Source organism: Medicago sativa, chromosome 4 (genome assembly GCF_051527215.1).
Source record: "Medicago sativa cultivar Bolivia chromosome 4, Bolivia_mono, whole genome shotgun sequence".
In the NCBI taxonomy this organism is placed as follows: domain Eukaryota; kingdom Viridiplantae; phylum Streptophyta; class Magnoliopsida; order Fabales; family Fabaceae; genus Medicago; species Medicago sativa.
In genome coordinates, this window is record NC_140752.1 from 98,649,966 (window position 1) to 98,669,339 (window position 19,374).

At 32.7% G+C, this 19,374-nt stretch overlaps 1 protein-coding gene, 1 long non-coding RNA gene and 1 pseudogene across 4 annotated transcripts; 2 read left to right on the plus strand and 1 right to left on the minus strand.

Moving 5' to 3' along the window:
• The first annotated feature begins 4,533 nt into the window (after positions 1-4,533).
• LOC146934498 (pentatricopeptide repeat-containing protein At1g10270 pseudogene) lies at positions 4,534-7,430 on the plus strand (annotated as a pseudogene). Its single transcript, XR_015007778.1, has one exon. The product of XR_015007778.1 is annotated as a pentatricopeptide repeat-containing protein At1g10270 pseudogene (transcript).
• A 906-nt stretch (positions 7,431-8,336) lies between these two features.
• Positions 8,337-11,507, plus strand: LOC146934499 (uncharacterized). Of its 2 annotated transcripts, none has more exons than XR_015007780.1 (3): positions 8,337-9,073; positions 9,175-9,316; positions 9,524-11,507. It is a non-coding gene; the product is annotated as an uncharacterized LOC146934499 (long non-coding RNA). The 2 variants fall into 2 exon arrangements; XR_015007779.1 differs by having other exon boundaries at positions 8,337-9,056.
• A 1,023-nt stretch (positions 11,508-12,530) lies between these two features.
• Positions 12,531-13,759, minus strand: LOC146934500 (uncharacterized). Its single transcript, XM_085706382.1, has one exon. The coding sequence runs from the start codon at positions 13,427-13,429 to the stop codon at positions 12,827-12,829; it is 603 nt and encodes a 200-aa protein (XP_085562508.1). The 5' UTR covers positions 13,430-13,759; the 3' UTR covers positions 12,531-12,826.
• Between the last annotated feature and the right edge of the window lie 5,615 nt (positions 13,760-19,374).

Consider the following 19,374-nt stretch of genomic DNA (forward strand, 5'->3'; position numbering starts at 1 on the left):
TAAGCTTTAGTAAATAAGATAAGATTAGGGTTAGCTTTACGGATTAAGCATTTACCACGGTTTAGGGTTTATTTTTATCGAGAGAAACAGGTTTAGGGCTTCGTATATATAACCAAAATATTTGCTTCATAAAAAAAAAGGCGAGGATAAGAATAAAATTTGTGCGATGCATTTTTTTAGATGGAATTTGTTATGTTAAATTGCAATCGTAAAAGTGTAGAAAATATTTGTTTCAAAAAAAAAAAAGGAGGATACAAATGAAATTTGTTAGGTTAATTTTTTTTTTTTGAAAGGGAAATTTGTTAGGTTAATTAATAAATAAGGATTCGGATGGCCAAAACTATAGGAAAACAAATTTCGGATTTAAGTGAATTGATAACAAATTTGGGATATGACCAAAATTATAATTAGAGATAAATATGAAATAGTTGTTTCGGAAAATAGAAGAGATAAATATGAAATAGTTGTTTTGGAAAATAGAAGAGATAAATATAATATGATCAATGGCTAAAATTGAATGGCGCCTAAATGCGCAAGATCCAATGGCTTAGAAAAGTGGATGAAAAAATGGGGGGAAAAATTAGGTTTAGGGTTAGCTTTACGGATTAAGCATTTACCACGGTTTAGGGTTTATTTTTATCGAGAGAAACAGGTTTAGGGCTTCGTATATATAACCAAAATATTTGCTACATAAAAAAAAAGGCGAGGATAAGAATAAAATTTGTGCGATGCATTTTTTTAGATGGAATTTGTTATGTTAAATTGCAATCGTAAAAGTGTAGAAAATATTTGTTTCAAAAAAAAAAAAAAGGAGGATACGAATGAAATTTGTTAGGTTAATTTTTTTTTTTTTGAAAGGGAAATTTGTTAGGTTAATTAATAAATAAGGATTCGGATGGCCAAAACTATAGGAAAACAAATTTCGGATTTAAGTGAATTGATAACAAATTTGGGATATGACCAAAATTATAATTAGAGATAAATATGAAATAGTTGTTTCGGAAAATAGAAGAGATAAATACGAAATAGTTGTTTTGGAAAATAGAAGAGATAAATATAATATGATCAATGGCTAAAATTGAATGGCGCCTAAATGCGCAAGATCCAATGGCTTAGAAAAGTGGATGAAAAAATGGGGGGAAAAATTAGGTTTAGGGTTAGCTTTACGGATTAAGCATTTACCACGGTTTAGGGTTTATTTTTATCGAGAGAAACAGGTTTAGGGCTTCGTATATATAACCAAAATATTTGCTTCATAAAAAAAAAGGCGAGGATAAGAATAAAATTTGTGCGATGCATTTTTTTAGATGGAATTTGTTATGTTAAATTGCAATCGTAAAAGTGTAGAAAATATTTGTTTCAAAAAAAAAGGAGGATACGAATGAAATTTGTTAGGTTAATTTTTTTTTGAAAGGGAAATTTGTTAGGTTAATTAATAAATAAGGATTCGGATGGCCAAAACTATAGGAAAACAAATTTCGGATTTAAGTGAATTGATAACAAACTATAGGAAAACAAATTTCGGATTTAAGTGAATTGATAACAAATTTCGGATATGACCAAAATTATAATTAGAGATAAATATGAAATAGTTGTTTCGGAAAATAGAAGAGATAAATACGAAATAGTTGTTTCGGAAAATAGAAGAGATAAATATAATATGATCAATGGCTAAAATTGAATGACGCCTAAATGCGCAAGATCCAATGGTTTAGAAAAGTGAATGAAAAAATGGGGGGAAAAAATTAGGTTTAGGGTTAGCTTTACGGGTTAAGCTTTAGTAAATAAGATATTTTGTTTCACTTTTACTGGTACTAAAATTGATTATAAATTTGTTCATAAAACCTAACTTTATTGACAAATAATGATATTGTTAGACCAAATACATACACCCTAGTTGAAACCCGAAACCTCTGAGTTGTTGGTGCGAGTTTATCACTCAAAAGTTGATTATGTCAAGTTTGATTGCTCTTAATAATTGATTCTACTTAAAAGTTGAAATTGGAGTTTTTTATTTTAGAATTAATTTTAATACTCAAATTATTATTCAATTCACTTTTACATGAATATATTCAAATATAAATCAACTAAAAAAGGTCAAACAGATTAACCAAAGATTATATTAACATGAGAAAAATTCTAATCTTAACAAGCAATAAACCATGAACAAATTAAGACAACCCTACTACAATCCTTCAACACATATTCAAAACTACATAAAAACCAATCAACTTTTTTTTAGACAACCCTACTACAATCCTTCAACACATATTCAAAACTACATAAAAACCAATCAACTTTTTTTTAATCGTCAAAAACTAATTTATTATATACACTAAACCAAGCACAAGATGTACAAGGTTTAGGAACAAATTTAAATGCTCCAACCACCAAATTATCACCCAAACAAGTATACATTACCCACACTTATCATCAAAAAGCCCCTCAAAGTTATATAGCCCTTGATACAGTAAGAAAAATTCAGAAAATTCATAATTTCAAAGGGTTAAATATGTTTTTAGTTTTTATAAATATGTCAACTTTTCGTTTTAGTACCTCTAAAAATTTCTTCAACTTATGGTCCCTAAAATTTTTTTCATCTTCACTTTTGGTCCCTCCTTTAAAGTAAAATCATATGTAGAATTCATATTTTTTAATAAAATTTTGCATAAAAATTCATAATATTATAAGAATCTCTCTAAATTTTTTTTTTAACAAGCATGAATTTAATATGAATTTTTATATTTTTTATGGTTAAAAATTCATATTTAATTTGTATTTTGTTAAAAAATTCTAATTTTTTTGAGATTTTTTTTATAATATTCTACACATTTCTACACAATTTCATTAAAAAATAATTGGTATTTTTTAGATAAAATTTTCTTTTATGGAATCCATATTCAATGTTCTTATGACATTTGTTAGCAAGACCCTAAAACTACTATCATACAATAGACTACTATTTATATTTGTTGAAAAAGGACGTTCATTGGTTGGAAAAATAATTAATCAATGTTATATTTGTTAATAGGTTAGAAGTGAAAAAATATTTCAAAAAAATATCAACATTTGAGAGCAATTATAAACAAAACTTATATAAATATTTGTCGTTTACATATTTATATATTTCTATATGAATTTTTATGATATGAAATTGACCTCACTTACTAAAACTTATGGATCCGTCCTTGCCATTACCACTTATTTTATTTAAATATATGTAATATATTATCAAAAATAAATATATGTATTGTCATTTTTTTAAAACTATGTAAAATAATTTGTTAATGACTTGTATTTTTGCAGTTAATGAAGTAGTCAAAGTGATTAATGACGTTCAAGTTAAAAATGGTTAACAACGTAATTTTTTTTGTGCTTAACAAATTTGGTTAATAACAGAATTTAATTTTTATGTTACAAAAATCCTTCTCTAAATTTAAAAAAGAAGATATTGTTTTTCAAAAAAATGACAAAAAAAATCATTGTTTATTGTATTTATACGATGAACAATACATGTGTCGTTGTATGTTGTCCGCATTGTTGTGATTTCATATGCAAAATATAAAAACTCAAACACCAAATTGACAATAGCAAATGCACTTATGTTTACCACGAGGGGTGAATCCATCCGTCGTTCCAAACTTTAGTCTTTATTCGTGAGTTTGAACGGAATAAATGAGGAGTTTGAAAAAAAAAAGGAGCAAGTAGTATAAGTAAATGTGTTTGAGAACGGAGGACTTTGGAGGAGGGTATTGAATAGTTCTTGTGGGAAATATTTATATGAATTTTTAAAATTCAATTTACATTGTTATAATATTTTTTTAAACTTTGTCAATTTTTTTTAAAAACAAAATATTTCAAAAAGATTTTTTTATTTTTTCATATATTTTTTACGAAAACACTCAAACAAAGCCTTACAAGAACACCAATACCACCCTTCAGCATTGAGGTCTATGAAATCATTTTCACATACGAGGCACAAACAAAGAAGTCTAAAGACGAGTTTTTTTTTCTATCTCTATTTAGGCTTAGGGAGTCGATTTTTCATACGAAGCACAAACGGAAAAAAAACTAAGAGTTCATTTAGAATAACTTATTTTAAACTTATGAAAAATAGTTTATGTAAATAAACAAGTATTTATGTTAATTAATAAGTTCTCATTAACGAAAATGGTAAAAAAAAAAGCTAGTATTTTTTCATGACTACCTTAACAAATTTATAAATAATATATAAAAACTTATTTATTTAGATAATTTTTTTACATAATCACAAAAATAAGTCAATCCAAACGACTTTAATACAAGATGTTTTTCTAACGGATTTAAGTGATTCCCTTAAAAAAAACAGATTTTTTTTTTGACAGTTAAAAAAAAACAGATTTAAGTGACATTGTAACATACGTACTTCGTTTGATATCATTTAAAAAATAATATTGATTAATTTATAAAATTTAAAAATAAAAATAACAATGATTTTGATCGCGTGTTAATGTTAGGGCTTAAGTTGAAGGGTTTAGAAACCGTAGAAGAAGCAAGAGAACTGAATTGGTTCTCATTTTCACAATCATGTCGTCACTCTGCCGCCTTCTCTTCCGCTCTCTCCGCCGTCCCACCACCGTCTCTCCCATCTCCATCACCACCCGCTCCTTTGCATTTTCATCCGCCGAAGAAGCAGCGGCAGAGCGACGCCGTCGCAAACGCCGTCTTCGTATCGAGCCTCCCTTGAACGCAATCCGTCCTCCTCCTCAACACCAGCCTCGCGACCCTAACGCTCCTCGCCTCCCAGACTCCACATCATCGCTGGTCGGACCTCGATTGAGTCTTCACAACCGTGTCCAATCCTTAATTCGCGCCGATGACCTAGATGCCGCCTCCGCCGCCGCCCGTCACTCTGTGTTCTCATCAACCAGGCCTACGGTGTTCACGTGCAACGCCATCATCGCTGCTATGTATCGGGCCAAGAGGTATAGTGATGCTATTGCACTTTTTCACTTTTTCTTCAACCAATCTAACCTTGTTCCCAATATCGTTTCTTACAACAACGTTATCAATACTCACTGCGATGAAGGCCGTGTTGATGTGGCTCTTGAGGTTTATCGCCACATCATCGAGCATGCTCCTTTTGGTCCTTCATCAGTAACTTATCGTCATCTCACCAAAGGTTTGATCAGTGTTGGTCGGATTGATGAAGCTAATGATCTATTGGTCGAGATGTTGGCTAAAAATCATGGTGCTGATTCAATGGTTTATAATAACCTGATATCAGGTTTTCTTGAACTTGGTAATTTGGATAAGGCTAATGAGCTTTTTGATGAGCTTAAGGGAAGGTGTAGTGTTTATGATGGTGTTGTAAATGCTACTTATATGGATTGGTTTTTTAAGCAGGGAAGAGATAAGGAGGCTATGGATTCGTATAAGTCTTTGATGGATCGTGAGTTTAGGATGACCCCTGCGACTTGTAATGTTTTGTTGGAGGTTTTGCTTAAGCATGATAAGAAAAAGGAGGCTTGGAAATTGTTTGATCAGATGTTGGATAATCACACTCCTCCTAATTTTCAAGCTGTTAATTCCGATACTTTTAATATCATGGTTAATGACTGCTTTAAGCATGGTAAGTTTGATGAAGCCCTTGATACTTTTAGGAAGGTTGGTACCAAGATAAATTCTAGGCCTTTTATAATGGATGTTGCCGGGTATCGTAATATTATCTCTAGGTTTTGTGAGATTGGGATGATGTCGGAAGCTGACACATTGTTTGAAGAGTCATGCTCCAAGCATTTGAATCCGGATGTGCCTACTCACACTGCTATGATAGATGGATATTTGAAAGTGGGTAACATTGATGATGCTTCGAGGATATTTAACAAGATGGTGGGTTATGGTTTGAGGGTGACTGCTACCTTCGGCAATAGGGTTTTTGATGAATTGATTAAGAATGGTAAAGTTATTGAGTGTGCTCAGATTTTGAGCAAAATGGGTGGACAAGATCCTAAGCCTGATCCCACTTGCTATGAGGTTGTGATCAAGGGACTGTGTGCTGAAGGTTTGTTGGATAAGAGTCGGGAGTTGTTGGATGAGGTTATGAGGTATGGTGTTGGGGTCACTCCTGCCTTGCGTGAATCTGTGACCGAGGTTTTCAAAAATGCTGGGAAAGGCGAGGAGATTGAGAGGCTGCTAGATACAAACCGAATTGGATACAATTCCCGTCCAAGACCTGCATACCGTCCACCACCGGCAAGGTCCCCTTCTCAATTGGATAGAACACATAACCCAACTTATGGGCATCCACAACAGCGCCCACCACTGCCTTCTGCTCAGATGGCTGGAGTGCACAACCCACCTTCTGAGTTTCCATCTCAAATGGCAGCACCTCAGAGATACCAAACACGTTCTTCTCAAGTTGCAGGAACACATAACCAACCTTCTGGGTTTCAAAATTCCCCTCCACACTTTGATACTCGAATTGGTGGAACACACAACCTGCTTTCTGAGTTTCCTTCTCAAACGGCAGCACATCAACGATACCAAACATCACCTTCTCAAGTGGCAGGAACACATAACCAACCGTCTGGATTTCTAGCCCAAATGGCAGCACAGAATTCCCCACCACACTTGGCTGGAGCAGATAACAACCACTTTTCCTCGGGATATCCACCTCAAATTTCAGGGCAGCAACGCCCACCACTGTCTCCTCAAATGACAGGAATTCACCATCAAACTCCATGGGGAGTTTCTCCTCCAATGAATAGGTCTCAAATGCCTGCAACTGGACCTTCTCATTTAACAGGGCAGCCTCACCACCCTCAATACCAACATACTCCTCGTATGCAAAGGGCATCTCCTCAATCAACTGCAAAGCCTTATACACCATATGGGCCTTCACCTCAAATTGACGGACATCAACCTTATGGCCAACAATCTGGGCCCCAGCAAACAGCGGAGAAACCTTATCCACCATCAAGATTGACTACTCCAATGTCAGGGCAACACCATCCACTGTCGGGACCATATCCTCCAATGTCAGAGCCATCTCTTCCATCACACGGATCATCGGCCCCAGGAACATCTTCTCAGATTACAGGACCATATCACACATCATCAGGAACCCCTCCTCACTTTGAAGAATCACATCAACAGCAACTAGAAGTCCCTGAACAAGTTGCAGTCTGATCATTGAAGTTTAGGCTAATTCTTAGTTTTGCTGGTTCTCTTCAAACTTGTATAAGAGTTTGCTCTATCATTTTATATTGTTAGTGTATTACGATGCTTCTGATGTTCAGAATACTAGGTATTTATGTGTTTGTTTATACAGGAATAATTTTTTATTTATTGGTCAGGGACATGTATTGCATGTGTCGATGACATGCTATTTTAATTTATTCCTGTAATTCAACCAATTAATTATTAATACAGCACAACATGTTATTGAATCTTCTGATAAGCTGTTTAAAGAGGCCTAATTTTGCATTGGAATGTAATTGATGCTATATTACTCCTTCTATGGTGGTTGAGTTATTAAATTTTGTTCTCTTTCTTCTGCTGTATATGTTTTTTTTTTTTACTTTCAGCAAACTATCAATTTCCTTTTAATCAATTTATTGTCTTGTTCTCATGCTGAGATTTTACCAATTTGATTGTGGTTCATCTGGTTCAAATGGGTGATAATGTTATTTAAGGCTGTCTGGGACAATTTTACAATTGTTTTGAAACATTTCCTGGTTTAAATTAGTGGATGAACAACTGAACAACAGATATCTTGCTGGATATATAGCAGTCTGTGGGGTGTGTTTGGTTGGCTCACTATACTGGAAAAATAGTCAGGGACTTTCGACTTCTCTTGGTTTTTAGCACATCAAGGGAATGGGGTGGATTCAAATATAGGAAGACGTTAGTTGCTGAGTCAATTGCTTATTTTGATATAAATAAACTGTTTTAGACCCTGCAACCGCTCTACAATGCACATTTTGTGTTCATGTCTGCTTCAATCACACCTTGTGAGTTGTGATAGTCTGACTCTTGCAAGCATAACGTAATTGCTACCACACAATTATATTGTGGGTAACCTGGTTTTCTAAAGACACTGTGTATCAATTCTTAATCTTCTGTTTAGCTTCCTGCTGTGTTTTACACATGCCTATTGATAACTTGTGTGTATTCTGTGTGGTTTGTTTTTGTAGACAGGTTTCTTAGCCTTGAATGTATGGCAACCAAAGGTTGTTTGGGGTAGGCAAAAACAGAAGGTGGAGCAATGTGCTGCTGAATCTTGGACATGCGCTTAAGATTTAACCTAACTTTGTAAGCAACAAATTATGAGGTTGGAGATGTTCTATGTAAGTGTTCATGTTTGCATATAATGTCCTTCAAAAAAAAAAAATGTTTGCATATAATGTGTTACCTATAAAGGATGATGAGATGTTGTTACTTATACAAAATTGTACCCGGAAAACTAAAATGTATTGGCTTAATGCTGCAATGGTTGTGAGCCTCTGACATGAATTCATTCAATATTTGTCTAAAAATCAAAATTATTTGTTGCCTAGCATGAATTCATTTTATATAATTTCTAATATGAGATGATGTCTTCTTTGTGTGTTTAATCATGATGCTTAACTGTGTATTTCACCTTTTTTTGTTACTTATGGTGGTTGTTTTGGTTTTTGTTCCTATCATGGCAAATAATTTGAATTTGGTGTTACAAAGTGAGCTTGAGAATATATAGAAAGATGCTATGAGAACATTGAATTCACTTGATTTTTGAATCTCATTGAGTTTGGTGTTCTATGTTAAAAAAATTAAAACTACTACCATAGGATGAAGCAAGAGTTTTAGAATCAAGTGTTGTTTGACAGGAAGATATCTCTATAGTTGAAGACATGTTACTTAATGTAGTGTGTTTGTTATTATGTTATATTACTTTATCAGATTTTATGGATGGTGGTGTGGCTATGTATAATTATGTTATTTTTTTCCTTATTTTATGGATGGTGGTGTGGCTAGGTTTGAATTCATACGTTGAAGATGATGAAGAGTGATGCTTTGATGAGAAATTTGGCCAGGTTTCTTTCCCCTTCACGTATTTCACTTTTCCCTATTTTTGTTTTTTAGATCATTTTGTCTCATTTTGTTGTGAATTTATGTTAGGTATTTCATTTTGTCTCATTCTGTTTTTGTTAGGCAAATTCAACATTGTACATTGTGAAGCTTGAAAGAAGAATGACTATGCAGCTTGAAAGAAAAAAGATACAATTGGAAAATAAAAGAAGAATTATATCATATATATTAGGCTTTATGTGAAGTTCGTGAGATTGATACCGAGGTCAACTATGTCTAAATCTTTGCTCTTTAAACTTTCTGTTTTTCCACTACTTCGTTAGTTATTTCATCTATTTCTTGCTTCATTTTCTCTATTTCATGCTTCTGATTGAGTATCAACCTATTTTTGTTGAATTATGCATTAGCCTTAGTTAGCATAACTCCAAAATATATGCTTATGGAATATGTGTTTCTTTATTTTCATATCCAGATGTTTGTGCTTAACTATTCAAAGCTGGTTCAAGGTAATTTTCTGCATAATTTGGAGTGAGATCGAGGTGATTTTCTGCATAATTTAGAGTTGGCTTTCGGCATGTGGACTAATGTAGTGCAGCAACAGTGTTTTTTCACTGCAGCTTCTACGTGGTGGTGTTTTTTCCTCCCTGGGTTCTGATTTGTCTGTGTGTTCCAGCTGCAACATATCGGTTTTACTTTCTTCTCTTTGCCTTGGTCTTCATGTGTTTTGGCTCAATTTACAAAAAAATTATTGTCCTTTTAACTGGCTGTTTGTATTGGTCTCCTGTTGCTTTTTTAGAATAGGTTGTTGTAGTCTGGCTCTTTAGTGTAGTTGATTTTGGTTTGTTTCTTTGGGATGGTTTCTTATGTTGTTCTCTTGGTTCTCATTTCCTTGGGTTTCTTTTACTGCTACTGCATAATTACTGTATGTCATGTTGTCTTTTTATAATGTTCATATAAATTTTGTGTAGTCTCAAAACTACGAGTAATCCTTACAAAAATAAGTTATGGACCTTAGTGGATTAGTTGTTGTGAGCAGCATGTCAAGGAAGCAAATTTAGGACATAGTACATGGCCATTGAAGAACTGCTTGGGGCTGCCAATTGCATGCTTAATTTGTGAGTATAAGTTTGGAACTATTTGTTGATTGTAATTTTATTAGTGTAAGTCAACTGATAAAGGTTAATCAATAATCACTCTCTTTTGTCTATGATATTTTTTGAAAAGTCTACAATTTTTTTCTCTGTTATAAAGGTTATTTGTTGTTGTCAGCTTCATAATATTTATCAAAGATTATATGCTATGGATTTTGAACAACTCAGTTGGACCAAGCATGGCTCATTCCATATCAATTTAAGACTACAAGTATCTTTGATTTTTCTATGCTTAATTGAAATAAATGTGCCCCTGTTGGTAGTTATTTTAAAGGCTTAATTGCAGTTTTGGCCCCCTAAGAAAAAAAACTACAAAACCGCCTCCTAATTTTTTCAACTATAGCAGTTTTGGCCCCCCAAGGCCAAAAAAAAATAAAAAAATACACGTGGCACCTCACTTAGGGTGCCACGTCAGCGTAGACTAAGTCAAAATTGGCCTTGGGGGCCAAAACTGCCACAGACAGGTACAAAACTTAGGGGGCGGTTTTGTAGTTTTTTTTTTCCTTAGGGGGCCAAAATCGCAACTTTGGGAAAGTTAGGGGGCTAAAACTGCAATTAAGCCTATTTTAAATTGGATAAAAGAAAATGTTGTAGAAATGTGAAATTGAACAGCAAGGAGACAATTTATCAATCTAACAATTACAATCTTTGCAAAATCACGGATCTCATATTCTGCAGCGCGCTACAAATGTATGTTGATTGCAAGTTGCAACTATATCAGTTTGTTTTGAGTTGTAAGTAAACATTATATGATGATATTGTTGACATAAGTAAATATTGGGGGTTTTGAGTCTATTTTGGCCATTTTGATCAATTTGTAAGGTATCAACTACTGTTTGAAAGTTCTTTCTTTGCTTTGGTGTCATGATTTTTCAAGGAGCATTACTTTGTGTGGCTAATTTAGATTGATTTTGTATATCGAATCATTGATAGAGCTATTCTTTTGTTGTTGCACATGATTTGACAGATGTGGTGTGTATTTATATACGTTCGGGACTGGTATGGTGCCAATATGCCTTTAAAATTATAGGTATCTCAACCAATAATATCCAATAAGGAATTGGAAGAGCTAAATACTTCAACATGTAAGAAAGTACAGTTTATGGCATATGTTGATGGAAGTGGTAGAGATTTGATGATCGCTAACGGCTTTAGGGGACTTGTGTTGGTATTTACTGTGACAAAGGTTTGTAGTATGACGATTTGTGAAAAGTTGTAATGAGTATTGTAATCAGTAGTGTTGGCACAATTGTGTTGTCTCCATACATCATTCATTAGTAATCTTGATTTTTCATTAAATAGTCAGGTTTGAATGCAAACTTAGATTATTGTTTTACAATCAAACAAATGCAAACTTACAAGGATGAGGCAAATAGAAGGCTTCATAAGCAATAGTAAGTGCAATTGGCCTGGTGATAACTTCTTTGTAAAAATAAAAATCTCTAGTGTATGATTTTTAGGATTTGATATTCTTGCATCCAACATCCACCCTACCAACATAGCTCTAAAAATTGGATCTACTAACTTGATGATAAAAAGCCAATCTTTTTAGAAAACAAAAAGGCTTAAGGCTAGCTTCCATCCAACCTACCAACTCCTTTCAAACTCAAGTTTTTTTTTTTTTTTTGAAATTTCTTTCAAACTCAAGTTAGATACAAATTTAGAGCGAGATTTCACAATCTGAACTTCTATCCAATTATGGATCATGTTAGTTATCTTAATACTTTTTATGTGTTAGTATTTACTATAGATTGTTTTTGTATTGGATTCTTAACGGTAATTTTATCCATATTAATTAATGACAGTAATATCTTTTACATCTATCTCGCTTGTGCGACGCACGGGTGTGCGATCTAATCAATATTAGTATGATCTATATTTCTATAAAATCACGCGTGTTTGGAAGCGACGCACGGGTGTGCGATCTAGTCAATATTAGTATGATATATGTTTTTAGAAATCACACGTGTTTGGAAGTACACATCCCTAAGGTGTTTTTTTTTTCCTTCCTTCCGGAAGTATACTTCCAAAATGACTTTGAGGATGAAAAAAGAAGCTTCCGTTACTTTATTGTGCAAAGTTGAAGTAAGTGGAAAGCTCTTTCTTGGGAGTTGAGAAATTCCTTTTCCTAACCAAAGAGGAAGAAGAAGAAGAGTGACAAATACACCTTTTCTTAAAATCTTTATCCTTTTAAAAATTATTTAATTACTCTAATATTAATTTTCTTAACTAATTAATTTTTGCTGGACCAACAAGGAAACGCAGCTAACAATTATTCCTTCTTTGGCTAACCCCTGAAAAATCCAAAATACAGAAGGGGGAAAAACGTTGAACAACACTATTGCTAGTATAGTGAACTGAAACAAAGTTAATATTTTGACAGATACACCAAAACAATACTCAAAACAAGAATCATAACAAGCATATCCACAATCCCTAGCTAGTAAACCAGTCCTGAAAGTTACTATAAGCTTAAAAGGTCACTGCCATATCAAATTACAAACTTCAAACTAATTTAAGTTACATATTAACATGCTATCACTAAAAAAGAGATCAATTAATCTGAAACTGTAATTTTGACGACATAGCAAAGAAAAATATTACTCCTATGTACAAGGTGGAAATTAAGAAGCAATTGTTCTGTTTTGCCTATTGAGTTCTTTATAGAAGTTGTTAATGAATTCTTCAGCTGCGATGTCCACTTGATGACAATTCCCTTCGTCTTCGAGCGTGAAAGGTGAATCAGTAACCCTTAGTTGTCTTCCAACAGGGCTTTTCCCAAAACCAGGCAATGTCACCAAAGGAGAATTAGCCACACCTTCTACCTTTTCATTGTTCAACATCATTTCGATAAACACCTTTTGAACAGCAATATTATTATTCATGATGGAAACATCGTTGTGTCGTTGGCGCCGTGACTTAGAGAAGCGGCGGCTAGAGTGGTGGAGAGGGTTGGCAGGGGTGTTTCTGCAGCTGAATTCGTATTCGCATGGAGAGATGAAGGAGTTGTTGTCGGAGCGACATGTGAAGGAGGAATAATAAAGTTGATGGTTGAGCATAAGAGTGTTGATTAATGCTTTTCCAGCAAGTTTCCCACGTTTGAGAATCAAATTGAGGTCTACCATTGTTTTGCTCTTGGCTATGCCTTTTCTTATAATGAACAATAATACACGTACCATGTTCCAAAGCTTCTTTGCCACCACACCTTGCCTTGCCTCAATTTCCATTTTCTGAGACTACGATGATGAGTATGTTATGTTGTTTCTTTTGTCTGTATAATTAAAATAAAATAAACTCTTTGCTGTAAAAAAATAAACTCTTGGAAGAGGGTCGTGAGGGAGATAATGGTTATAATGATGTTTTGGTGTGTGATGGGGTTTAAGGGGGTTGGAAGCTATTTAAATGGGTTCTATGCAAGCAACATGTTTTTTTTTTTGGTAGCAATTCAAGCAACACGGTTGTTAATTAATTGAATAATATTACATGGTTTTGAATTATAACCCAACAAATCCCCTCAATGAAGAGTTCAAATTTCATGATTGATTGATGACACTTTTTTTTTTGAGAACTGATTGATGACACTTTTATCAATAATAATTTCTAATTTTTTATTTTTTTTTTTAAAAAATATAACCCAACAAGGATTAAATTTCCCGTGAATAGTTGCGCGTGCCAATATTTTCGGGGCGACAAATGCGGGCTAAAAGCTAAAAAAAACGGTAAAAATAACGCAGGAAAGCAACTATGGAAGCATCAATAAACATCACATTCACAACGAATAAAGACATAAAATAAAAAGTTCTAATTGAAGAGTCTAGATAGAGCCATGTTTGGCTAAACCATCCGCCACTTGATTAGCATCTCGGAAGACATGATTCCAAGACACGGTACCACCTTAAGTGTTAGAATCCTTTTATAGTCCATATAAAATTGTCAACTTTCGGTTTTAGTTTCTATATAAAAAATCATCATCTTTTGGTTACAAAACATTTTTTTAGTAACATTTTTGAAGAAAGAATAAGTTTTTTTTTTAATTATGAATGGAAGTTATATTTGTTATTTTTGGTTAGTGGAGAGAGTTACATAATCTTCTTGCCACTCAAATTCTATTAGTTCTCTTCAAACCCCTTTATCAAAATAAACATATATTGGAAGATTGAGAAGATCATTGGAAGGTCACTCACGCCCTATATAATTAAGTGGTTGTGTATGTATATAAGAGAGGAGGAATAAGTGGTTGAAGTTGTTTGTGCATTACATGGAAGTTAAGGTGCAGTGTAGTAGAAGGTCTCCATGAAATTGATGGGTAGGAGCTGATATTTAATTTACTACTAAATCAATCAATTCAATTGTTAGCATAATTAATTGAAGAGATGATTTGGGTGGCGCTGTGTTCTTGCAGTCAAAGATTAGCATTTGCCGTAGAGACTAAGCTACAATCAAATGACGCATTTGATCTCAACCGCGTAATATTAATTTACCCACAATTTTCATTAGTATCATCGACCATTTTTTTATAATTCATATCTAAAGAATTTCAGATAAACGTGATACATTTACTAAAAAAAAAAAAAGGTAAACGTGATGCATCGACACATTGAAAATGTTGAAACCCAGTGAAAATAAATATAAACATATAATACTTGGTGAGACTTTGATTTTTATTTTACTTTATGAAAAATAAATTGTATTATAATTATATGACTCATCGAAATAATAGCAAGAAATATAAATTTTAGAATTCACTTTAGTGAACCACGAGTCCTTGAAACAATCCTCATTGCATCTCATTGAAAAACCAACAATGATATTTCGACATAATTTTGACACTATATAAAATACACATAGTTTTATTGTGTTTGAGTTCAGAAGAGAGGGGGAAAATTGGTATAAAATTTAAAATATTACAAAATGTGCTCGGGGTAGGGTGCTGTGTCTGATGTCTAAAAAATATTTTTGATGAAAATATCCTTTTTGAAAGGAAAAATAAAAATACTGAAAATGTCACATAATTCATGGATATATTCAAACATAAATGTTCCGGTCATGACCGGTTCAAGGACAAAAAAATTCAATATGATAAATAGGAAAATGCAAACAATTGTTTTTAAGATCGCATAATTTGCTTGATCCATAATCAAACCTTGAACATGAGCAAATTCAAAATTTGCCTTTTTTTTATAAACCTTATGTTGTTATTTTTTTTATTGGGTCATGCAAACAAATGTCTTTAAGATATTTTTACTTATCTTTCAGTCGAACTTCGAATTATCAGTACCACTTTTCTTGAGAACCATAAGCTCAAAAAAGTAGAAACTTTGCATTGAAAACAACAATTTTTAAACATTCAAAAAAATTAAATATACATTTTTTCACCATTTCTGAAGAGAATATTTCAATTTCAGCCTTTTTAACAAGTGTGGTGAGAATACTCTCTAACATTTTTTTTCCTTATTTATTTTAGAAAGGATGTTTCTTTTCCGACATGCCGTTTTTCAAAACCCTACAATTTATCCCAATTTTAAAATCCTACGTGTAAAAAATGCATGTCCAGATTTTAAAATATGACAATCAGAGAGTTTTGAGAAGATAGAAGTTGGAAAAGAAATTACCATTTTAGAAAGCATCATTCTGACGTGTGTTTATGTCTCTAAACATGTTGGTCCGGTCATGTGGCTATGGTCTATACTGATCTCATTCCTCAAAGGACAAGAGATCCATAATCATCTTGCAATCCCTTTCACTACAATATGATGGCTCCAACAAGAAAAATTAATAATACCCCATTGTCCGAGAAAACTAGAAGTTCTTGCTTGTCATGGGTTTGTTTGTTGTGCACCACTGCATTTTGATTAACATGATAAAATCTTAGAAAAAACACAGTCACGCCAGTCCTTCTCCACAGGTTGTATATGGTACCATGTGTCATTATCTCACGGTTGCAAAGCATTCCAAATGGAACACCTATAATAATTCCCAGCAATCATGAGACATGAATCATAAATAGCAGCGACTACGTTTAAAACCTGGCATTCTCGTACGTTTTTGTCAAAAAAAAAAAAAAACTGGCATTCTCGTACGTTATCGTGCAGATGCCTGAGTCATCAAACATCAACCTTATCCACGTATCTAAATCCAAAGTTATTTGATTAAAAAAAAAATCGACAGAATATAGCGGCTAGAGTTAATGCGTTTCACAAAAAAAAATAACGTATGATATTTTTGTTTAAGGACGAACATAGTGGTATTTGGTCCTCCTCTCTTCTTCTTATCAATTCTACAGTTAATTTTGTTTCGGTTGTGTTTGCTTCTTTATAAGATCTAGATGTCCAACAAAAACAAATTTTGGAGGCAATTTTGTGGAGTATTTGGAAGCACCGAAATAATAAGATTTGAAACAATACCATTAAATATGTTTCGATGATTTGTGAATGAGCCAACACTTTTTTCAATAGTTGGGTCAAACCCAACTTATGAGGGGACCACTGTTCCTACTCATACCCATCACACTGAGATGGTTGTATAGTGCAAACCAAGTGCAAGTCGTTATGATTGTAATATAGATGTCTCTTTCTATCATGCTTTAAACAAAGTTGACCTTTATAATTGTATTTAGGATGATCGTTTTGTGCCGACTAAAACGGGGTGATTATCACCATTACTTGATGTTTGTTTGAGAGAGGCACTCAGACTGTTGTCTGCTCTTCAATGGATACATGACCTTTAGCTGGCCAACGTGGATTGTGAGATGGACTCAAAGGTGGTTGTAGACCGTATCTATGGTCGTACATCCGTTGTCTCATATTTTGCTTCAATTATTATGATTGTCGGCACCTACTTTATTCTTATTTAAAAACCTCTAATGTTAAGTATATTATGAGACAAACTAATGAAATTGTTCATAGTTTAGTTGGGGTAGTAGCTTTATGGCATGCTAATTTCTGTAATTTCATTCAAATTTCATCTTGTATCTCTACTCTTATTTTAAATCAAATGCATTAAATTTTCTGCTGTTAAAAAGTTTAACGACGAAATAAAGACAAATTCAATATTTTTATATCTAATTTTCTTCATTAATACCTTTTTGAAAAATTCGTCCTTTTTTTTTTTAAAAATTCGTCCTTATAGTTCATTGTTTTCTTCTTGGTTCTAATTTGGATTATCTTATCTATGTCAAATCATCTATTTTCTACTTATGTTGTTGTCAGAAATAATTGAAGACAAGTGGCATATATTGAAAGTCATAAATCTCTTCAGTTGTAGAACGGATGCTCCAACTCCAAGTATATGACAATTAGCATAATTGTTCAAAGTTATTAGATTTGACTAGTAAAGCACTTGGCAAGTGTCTAGCACGGTGTAGTTTAATTTTATCTAAGTATATTATTTGTATTATTATCAGGATGATATTTGCACTTCTAGACTCAAAACTTGTTGCATTTTCTGTACTCGTGCAAAAAATTAGGGTAGTTTTGTTTTTGCAATATACCACAAGTCACGCACACGCACCATTCTCTTGATACATACTTTGTTTTTTTTTAAAAGAAAAATTTCTTTCAAGTTTATTAAAATGTTGTTGAACAATGAAAACTTCATGATGGAAACATCATTGTGTTGTAGGCGCGACTTAAAGAAGTGGCGGCTTGAGTGGTGGAGAGAATCGGCGGGGGTGTTGCTGCAGTTGAATTCATATTCACAATGAGATAAAGTTGTTGTGAAAGTTTATTGGATCGGAGTGACATGAGAGTGTTGATTAAGGCTATCCCAAAAATAATACACTTACCGATGTTACCATGTTCCATAGCTTCTTTGCTACGATGTCTTGCCTTGCTCCAATTTTCATTTTTCTTAATGTTTATGTTGTTTCTTTTATTAATCTATCTTTTTTTTTTTTAGAAATTTATTAATCTATCTAGGAAGAGGCGCAAGAGGACGAGATTGATTATAATGTTTTTGGTGTAAGATGGGATTGGACCGTTGAAAGCTATTAAAATGAGTGCTATGCAAATTATTTTTTGGGTAGAAATTCAAGGAACATTATTGTCTCTTAATAGCAGCAAGACTAAATAGTTTGCATCTCTAATTTCCCAAAACACTTGTAAAGCCAAGCCAACAGTAGAGAAGAATTTTGTACCCCACCAAACAACGAATCAAATGGCTGAAAACTTTTTTTTTTAGGGAGAAATGGCTGAAAACTTGAGAAGAACATATCTGGGTTTTTCTTTTAAACACAAAAGCCCGACAAAATTCAAACACAACAAAGCAAGTGCAATAAAATAAAATAAAGAGAACAGACACACAATTTTTTCAATAGAACCAATAAGCAAACACATTCCCAAGCTTTTCGAATTCAACAACGAAATGACATGTAGTTCATGGTGAATCAAACCATATGCTCTGATACCATGTTTAATATAGAATCAACAACAACAAAATTACAAAGGAAGGTAGGGCTTCATTACAATGAGATTTTTTTTTTGAGAGATACAATGATAAAAATTTATTGAATACAAAATGTACTCGGAGAATATATAGTGAAATATAAATAGACTAAACTATTGTTAGCATTAGGGGTGACAATATGATCCATGAGATTCATATCCATCAAATCCATCAACTACAAAATCCATCCAATTCATTCATCAAACAAAAAAATTTGTTAATGGATTGGTTTGGATCAATCCATTAAAAACTATGGATGGATTTAATCCATTCACCTTATTTTAAAAATCCAATGGATTACCTATTTAAAATAAAAAAGTCCAATTGATAACTTCAAAAAATATTAATCTTTTTTATTTAAATAATTATATTTTTTATTATCACCTTATTTATTTTTAACTAAACTATTTTTTTAATTAAATCATCTCTCTCCCACTTTTTTTTAATTTCATAAAATAAAATACCAAAACGAATAATTTTTTATGCAAAATAACTTATTACGATCTTTTTTTTAAAAAACAACTTATTTATGCAAAAGAGCTTATTAAAATCTATTTTTTAAAAAAACTTATTCAAAACATCTTATCTATGCAAAAGAGCTTATTACAATATATTTTTAAAAAACAGCTTATTGATGCAAAAGAGCTTATTATGATCTCCTTTAAAAAAAATAACTTATTCGAAACAGATTATTTATGCAAAACAACTTATTATGATCTCTTTAAAAAAA

Bases quoted from the DNA above. Each gene is read 5' to 3' on its own strand.
- LOC146934500 (XM_085706382.1), bottom strand. From the start codon at position 13,429: ATGGAAATTGAGGCAAGGCAAGGTGTGGTGGCAAAGAAGCTTTGGAAC.